This window comes from Centrocercus urophasianus, unplaced genomic scaffold, assembly GCF_019232065.1.
Source record: "Centrocercus urophasianus isolate 14NV4802_14NV808 unplaced genomic scaffold, USGS_Curo_1.0 seq_11, whole genome shotgun sequence".
Lineage (NCBI taxonomy): Eukaryota > Metazoa > Chordata > Aves > Galliformes > Phasianidae > Centrocercus > Centrocercus urophasianus.
Window position 1 is genome coordinate 32,774,895 of NW_024884253.1, and position 8,368 is coordinate 32,783,262.

The following is an 8,368-nucleotide window of genomic DNA, read 5'->3' on the forward strand; positions in this document are numbered from 1 at the left end:
CAAAACAAAACAAAACAAAACAAAACAAAACAAAACAAAACAAAACATTAATCATACTTAATATAAATTTGCAACTGAGCAAAGGCAAAACTGGCCAGACAAAACTCTGTCTTGTTTCAACAGACGAGAATAGGGCTCTTGGATCAAAATCCATGACTAGTGCCAAATAGGAAATCACCATCACCATTTTTTGGTAAAGCCAATCCTGCAGGTGTAGATTGGGGTGTGCATCGAAGCCAAGCAAAGAGAGCAACAAGCAGTGAAGGGGTCCTGCTGCCTCAAGCCCGTGCTTTGAGTTTTTGTTAGTGTAAAGCATAGCAGGGAGTTAAATTGGTGAGAGCAACACACTTCTTAGAGAGGATTAGTTTTTATCTGGATTGTATCCAAGATTTGGCTCTTGGTGAATGACAGCATAATTGCTACTACCAGTGCAGAAAACAGAGAGCAGCTTGGGGTAGAGGGGGCAGTTCCCATTCAGCCATTCTTAGGCTGCTGCACAACCTCACTGATGGAAGCTCTGCTTCTTTTCTTTAGCCTTTTCTTGAATGGGTTGGCCCATGTCAGTAAGCAGTGGATTTTACCTGAATGAAAAGTGGATGTGCTAATTCAGGCAGGTGAGATGTGGCAAGCACTCGCCCAGGCAGAGCCTGATGCATACATGCAGGATCTAGGATATGAAACAACAGGGGCATGTGGGTTAGAGGGTGAACAACTCTTCAGATGAGCCCTGAGACTTCTAATGTTTGTGTCTAATGGGAGTTAAAGGAGATATTTAGTTATTGGTGCCACATTTAGGTTTTCATTAACATGCAACTTGAGAAGTTCATCTGGTCATGGTGTTAGCTGGAGAGAACTGGCATATCTCCATCCAGGTCTGGAGCCAGCCTGAACATCACAAGCAGAACATCTGGCCTACAGGTTCTGAACAGCTTTGCTGCACAGTAAGCCACACACCTCTTTCCATGTCGTTCTTAATTTGCTCTTCCAAGTCTTCTGGAGACACAAAGAACTCCTGTTCTTCCCCTTCGGGTGCTTTGGGTTTGCACTTTCCACAGCAGCAGTTGAAGCAGCAGCAGAGGCAGCAGCAGAGGTAGCAGCCTGTCAGGAGGCCACAGACTGCAAACAGACCCTGGGTTAAGGACAGAAAGGAAAACTCCATGAGCAGTGACCTTCCTGAAACTTGTGGCAGCCTCTGCAAAGAGGCTCATCGAAGGAGCTCAGGCTCCCACATGCTTGGCACTCCGAGGAGTCCAGCAGCTGGACATGGGCCTAAGTAAGGACCAGACCTTCCAGAGCCCTCCTCACCCACCAGCTCCTATATGATGCTCAGGATCACATCTGCCACCAACCAACAGGTCCCTGCACGCCCAACTCCTCAAAGTCTGTCTTCAGCTGGCGGCCCTCGGAAAACACCTCCAGGCAGTATGCAAAACCGCACCCACCTTACAATGACTCATTTCCATCTTAAAAATGACTCATTTGCCCAAGCTCTTTTTCTCAAATGCTTATTTACTGGCAGGTTCTTGTCAATAACAAAGCCAAGAGAAAAAGAAGCAAAGACCCAGATGCATCCCACATAACTTTAGGCACTAAACTAAGGCATCTAAATTAGGACTGTAGTCTCCATGAGCTTCCCACCTAGGTGATGGAAAGTTAAAAGCTCTTCCAGAGGGTGATTCAGCCCTGGGAGGACTTGAGTTGCCCATTGGAGGTATTTCTTTCTTCTATTTAGCCTGCGCAGGAGCAGAGGTGACAGCTCCTAAATTAGACTTTTTGGGCTGTGGGTTCTTGATCTGGGAACTTTGGTAACAAGAAGCTCTCACCAGCATTGACCGGATCACTGTCGTCACTGGTGTGAAGTGTGAAGTGTGAAGGCTTTAGCAGAGCCAGCATGGCTCCTAGAGCCGAGAGCAGTGATCTCAGCCAGATCTCTCAGCCAGTTTTCTTCCTGCAGATCAGGTCACTGTCTGGGTTTCCAGCACAATTCCACAAATACTTGTGCTCCACTACTCCACTGAGTGCCACATGGTGATGGTGGGACAGGGGCTGCAGGAGGGGAGTCTGTAGGATGGCACTGACTTCTGGTTTTCCGAGGCATGTGCCCAGACCTGTGCAAGGTGTTTGTGGTTAAGAGGAAGCCTCCACATGTCTTCATGGACATAGTATTATAAGAGAAAAGCAGAGCCAGTGACGTTCCTGAAAGAGGAATTACAGCTGATATGTGGAATATGCTTGTATAAAGACAGAACACCTTTGTGGACACCAGATATGCATGAGTTAGCTTGAAGATATATCCGAGCTTTAGTGTTATAGGTATCCAGGCTGTCCTTTACTACACACAGTTTGACTTACATGCTCTTGCAGTTATGTTCATAAATAAATATGCTGGTGAAGAAGAAATAAAGCCCAGATTCCAGAGTATTGTCAAACTTTGACAATGAAGCTGTGTAAATAACAGTTATGTCTCAGGCAGCATTAACTTGAGCTTTGAAGGTAATAAGATCATTACATGTATAATATTTACTATTAATATGTTTGCAGGCTCAAGGCCAATGATAATCCATTCCATTCACAGATATACAAAGAGTGGTCAAGATGTCTTTAAAAGACAAGAAGGACTCAGACATACTGTTTTAAAATGTTTTCCTTCCATCTGACATCTGAAACTGTTAGAAATCTCAGAATCCCTGACAGAAGTTAAACACCTGTTTAACATTTATGGCATAACGGAGAAAAAAATCAGCACAACTGACAGAATGAAAAAAAGAATGAATGTGTATAAAGCCAAATATATACTTGAATTTATTAACAGTACTTTAAATGTTCAATTTTTTTTTTAAATTTAAAATATCATAGTTGGTAAATCAGGAACTCTAATGTGATCAATAAGCTGTCTTCACAGAAGAGGGAAAATTGCTTTTTGCTATAATAGTTGAATGAACAACTCCTTTGCCTGCCAGTGGATGAGCAGTTCAAGCACCCATTATTCATGTTAGTATGTTCCAAGATTAATATGACTGCTAAGAAGACTGACACTTCCAAAAAAGTAATTTTCACTTTGCATTTCTCTTTTCATTTGATTTTTTTTATTTCTAATGATGCACCTCCTTGTGATTGTCCGATTTTCTGAGTGTGAGTGTGATAGGGAAGAGGATTTACCAGGAATTTTGGTAGTTGAAGAAGATAAGGAGCAAAAGATGTTGCCTCTACCTTCTTCAGACCAGAATGGAAGAAATTAGAAGTACAGAAATCATCTACAGTCAGATTTCAATAATATTCTGATAGATCTTACAAAAATCTGAAACTGACCCAGCATTTGTACATGAGAAAAAAAGAGATGAGGAATAGTGACCTCAGTTTGGAAAAAAAAGAAAAAAAAACATTTCATGACCTGTCTGTGCTTTAGAGGTGGCAAGTTTTCGGGATGGAGGAGGGACAGAGAGACTGCTGGTAACAATTCTCAGGTGTTGCATATTTTGGATTTCTCCTGGGTATTCTGCACAGAATTCTTAAAACCCAGGAAGCAATGACAAATTTTTCTGGAATATTCAGTGTATCTCTTCTCATCTGTAAGATATAGCTCCCTTCAATCTATCCACACACTCCTTTAGCTCTTAGGGATTTACTAGTTTCTCTCCAGTTTCTGTTGCTCTTCTTATGAATCAAAGCCAAAGCAGTTATTTCTGTTCCTGATATGGTAACCACAGAGGATCTTGCACTTCATAAAATCTGTTAACAGTCAGCAAGCAGAAGAGGAAATAAAATCTAGATGTGAAGAAAAACTTGTTTATCAAGACTGCTTGAGGAGTCAATACAGCTGTTCTCTCAGCTCTGAGGGAATGCTTCCTGGCACCAGAGCTGTGACAAAGAGGTTGAAGAAGAGTATGAAAGGACAGCAAAGGGAAAAGGGAAGGATCCATCAGTGACAGAAAGCAGCAGTGAGGGAGTCCAGCCTGCAGAAGGATTTAGCTGCAGCAACTGCAGGTAGGCAGCCTCCAGGCAGCTTCTGAGGAGGTCACTCCAGCTGTATGGCTGTCATGTCAACGTTGGGAATTTTTTTTGCATTTGAAACATTTCCATATGATCCAACGTACAAATTATGGCTTCCCAGACCCACAGAACTGCGCAAAGTGATCTCCCTGTTGCAAAGAGTGGTGAAGCACTGGCCTGATCCATCATGAACACAATGCGTGTTCCACCGATCTCAGATCAGAGCTGTTATAGCATGCTTGCTTCGTGCAGTTCAGACCATTTTTCATTTGTTCCAGCAGAGCCCTTGCTTTCTGGTCATTTTGTTTCTGGGAACTGGTAGGGAGAGCATGAATTTTGCATGCTGGTTTGTTACATTTCTGTAACATCTCATTTCTGCTGAAACACCAGAATTTGACATACAGAAACACTGGGGGACAACAGTGACATAATAGAACACACAAATGCAACTCTTATCACTAGAGCACTCCGTGATGTGTTTTCCCTTGAACAATATATCAGCATTTGATGCATCATGCTCTTCTTTTCCTGATCTCTTATTCCACTCCCCAGTTCTCACTTCTTCCACATCCCTTCTCTCACCCCCTCACCACAGACTGACAGGGCACATATATGGCACCATAATCCCACAGTGTTATGTATTATTATTGCTTACTTATGCTGACTGCTATATATAGCAAAGAACACAGCTATATTTGTACTGTAATAACTTATTAACTGGTTGTCACATAAGTGGGCCTTCTCATTTTTGAACAATGAGTCACTTTTATTTAGTCATTACAGAAAAGAAAGTCAAAGTTAACCTGAAGCACCAGATTCAAATCTAATTAATGTCTGAAAGTGTTACAAAATGTGCATTCAACTATTTACCAAGTTAGAAAGAAAAAGATATTTTATATTAGCTCTCTTCTGAGCTGATGGTATATCTGCCACTCTTTATTTTCCAATATTTATTATTGCTTAATTACACTTTTATTAGCATTTTAAATCCTGATCCTACTCTATCAAATACCATGTTTTTCAAAGGATTCCTTGTATATGTAAGCACCTGTGTGCATAGCAGTACTTTTCAACAGAAAATAGCAGCTTACCTTTGCCCACCAGCTAGAGAGCATGAAATACGTGTTAACATTTTCCTCCCCGAACTGTTCTGCCACGTAGAGCCCCAAGGATCCATACTTGTCATATATGTTTCTCTTGGAGAGATCAGTCAGTGTTGCATGAGCATTGTTAATCTCCTTAAATTTTTCGGCAGCCTCTGGATTGTCAGGGTTCTTGTCAGGGTGATATTTCAGGGCCAATTTTCTTAAACAGGGAAAAAAAAAAAAAACCACTAAGGAAAAAAAAATCTGTAGTGTGTACATATATGTTTATTTACAAAGATACAAATAAAGCATTGCAAATAGACTCAATTATTTTGAACACGGTGTTCACCCTGGGCCTTCTTATTTCCAGATCTAATGCATGCAGAGTACTCAGTGAAAGGAAAGTGACACTGCAAATGAAAGGTGTTTTTTTCTTTATTTGTTTAAGAGTTGTTCTGCTTACACTAAGCATGACAGTTGTGCCTTGATACTTAGTCAGCTCCCAAGGTCATTGAGGAAGAGATGCTGAAAGCATAGATTTTAGCATAATAATAAATCACAACCATTTGTTGCGCTACATTGCACTACATTTATCAGGTGATTTGCATCCATTAGCAGGTTTCAACGAAGGTAAATATTTTGTGAAAGTTTTTTTAAAAAAAACATTGTTTATCCCATCAAAATTATCTTTGTAGCAAGTGTTTGATTGTTTATCAACAGTAACTATATTAAAATTTGGTAAACAACATCTGTGTTTGCAGGGGCTTAGACAGTGATGAGGAAGAATAAATGAGGGAGTTGAAAGAGCATCTTTCTGAAGTACATGATGGAAAGGCATAGTGAATTAGCCCCAGTTTCTGATGCCTGCCTTTGGGCCTAATTTGCCAGTGCCCCATTTCAGAAACAGTACAGCAGAAGCTGACTGCTGACTGCTTTGGGCTGTCTGTGCTGCTCAGGCCTTTGCTGGGACAGAGCTCAGTGCTGTCGCTTTTCTCTGACTGCACTCATTGCTATGGCATCTAAGTACAGCTACAACTTGTAAGCAGCAGCACAGGACCATAGGTTCACAAATAACACTGGGGACATGCAGCTTTGGAGAAAGGAAGGTTGGCTTCCAAGCACGCTGGAGCAGTGTGAGCTCACATGTACCTGCAGAACAAGCACAGACGTGTATCTCGTCGAAAATCTCCGTTCCCTTTGAAGCAGTGGCAATAAGATTTTCCCAGCACCTTTATTTAATGACTAGTGCTGACCTCTAGTGGCATTAAAAGCGATTGAGTAGTGTGTTCCCTTCCGCCATCCTCCCCTAAGCCCAGTTAATGGGATATTTTGTGAACGTCCTTTCTGAGTGCTTCCTGCCCATTATGCCAAAACAAACAAACAAATCAACGAATTAATGAGAAAGTAAATAAGTAAATAAATTGTGATACGAAGGCTGTGTGCCCACATTTACTTTAATAAATCTATCCTCTGAGAGGGGTACTGCTTGACTTTCTAATGAAGTCTCAGTACACATTATTCACCTGGTAAAATGCTACTGCTTTGCTCTTGATGCAAGTTCATGTCTTGGAGACATTTTAGTGATATCAGGACTGATATAAACCTGGGATTAGCCTCTGCCAACAGTCTCTCCAGTTCTGTACACTGAACTCAAATAATCTTCTCATAGATCATAGCAACGCCTTAAACATATCTCTAATAAAATAAATAAGCTCATGTTCAGCCAGATTTAATATACTGTGCATACGGTACCTTAAACGTAATAAAAAAGTGGAATAGGAAAACTGGAGAAACAAGTTAATTCTTGCATGACTAATGACATAATGTACCATCCAAGTATTTAAGTAGCTTATGCAATCTATTCCTTTTCTTAGCTGAAAACAAAACCTAGCAATTATAATGAAAAATAGGAGACACATTGCTCTCAAAACTCATGATTGGCTAGAAGGATCAGGCAATCAATCTCTGGCCATTCTCCAAAAAACTAACAGACCCAAAGACCTCTTCTGCCCTCTTCATATCCCCTCAGATCTCATAAAAATAATAATTTGAACTCTATGTAACTTCAAAGAGTGAAAAATATGCTAGTTGCATGCTGCTATAGCTTAGTACTGCTTTATAATGTTAACAGCATTCAACAAAGTACTGTTAATAAAACAGGAGACATATTCTTCAGTTTTGGGAAAACTCACTAAAAATATTACAATAATGAAACAGCTCTCCACACATGAAGATAACATAAAATAATCAGTGATAATTTAGTAGTGGGACAGAGATCTATATGCTGCACGTGTAATTCTCATGAATGAGAGAAAGAACTCCATTAAGTTCAGCCCAAAAAACAGAAAGAGTGAGGACAAGAACTACAAGAAATTGTCTTCTATGACAGGGTTACAGTGCTGATGGATGGAGGAGGAGAAACTCACATCATCTACTTGGACTTGTGAAAAACATCTGACAGTGTCCCACACCACATCTAAGCCTCCAAATCAGAGAAACAAAATTTGATGGAAAGACCATTTTCTGGAAAAGGAATTGGTTGGACAGCAAGGATCAAAGATTGATCAAAATGAGACTCTCCATTGAATGGCAAAATGAGTAATTTTTTACTGGAGAGAAGCAGAATGCCTTATTGCGAACACACTGGAATGTTTCCCGACAAATGGGATTCTGCATTTTACACGGGAATTTGTGAGAAGAAGAAAGAATAGTGATTGTCAGAAAAGCATAGAGTATGGAGAGCCTCACTTTCTCTCAAGAGAACAAAGAAGTGGAATTGTGTCCACAGGGACTGTGTGCAGGCGGACTTGAACATTAGCTGCAAAAGCCATGGAAAATTGCTAAGTAATACTCAGGTCTTCATACAGGTGGAGGTTGTTTTAAAATGATCACAGCACAGCAAGGAGTGTAGAGCTTGGAAAAAAAAGTGATGTTGTGTGAGCTACAACTCTGGCTACAGAGAATAGAGAGAACTCCTGAAAGCAATTTGATGAAGTATTAAATGGGATCTTTAGCAAAGAAAGTGCTTCTCAGCATCATCTCATCGCTACTGCAATGGTGGCAGGAATACCATGCCCATTTGGAGCCTTTGTGTTCAAAACCAACTTGTTAGCTCTGAAAATGGAGAACACTAGCATGCTAGCTGGACTTTTATCTGGCAATCGCACTCACATGCAAGAAAGGATCCATCAGTATGGACTTATCCACAGCATGGCAACATGAGATTTTTCTCTGGAGTAAAGCAGCCTCTTATTGCGTGCACAGACTGGAATTGTTCCTGACTAAGAGGATTC

At 40.8% G+C, this 8,368-nt stretch overlaps 1 protein-coding gene across 1 annotated transcript in view; it reads right to left on the reverse strand.

Annotated features, from left to right (window-relative positions):
• Positions 1–7,906, reverse strand: part of DNAJC5B (DnaJ heat shock protein family (Hsp40) member C5 beta) — a 12,426-nt gene extending 4,520 nt beyond the window's left edge. Inside the window, exons 1-3 of the mRNA XM_042835535.1 lie at positions 7,824–7,906; positions 5,082–5,295; positions 955–1,129 (exon numbers count right to left, since the gene is read on the reverse strand). Of these exons, the coding sequence (XP_042691469.1) occupies positions 955–1,129; positions 5,082–5,295; positions 7,824–7,906 (472 nt within the window). The remainder of the gene's footprint in view (positions 1–954; positions 1,130–5,081; positions 5,296–7,823) is intronic.
• Between the last annotated feature and the right edge of the window lie 462 nt (positions 7,907–8,368).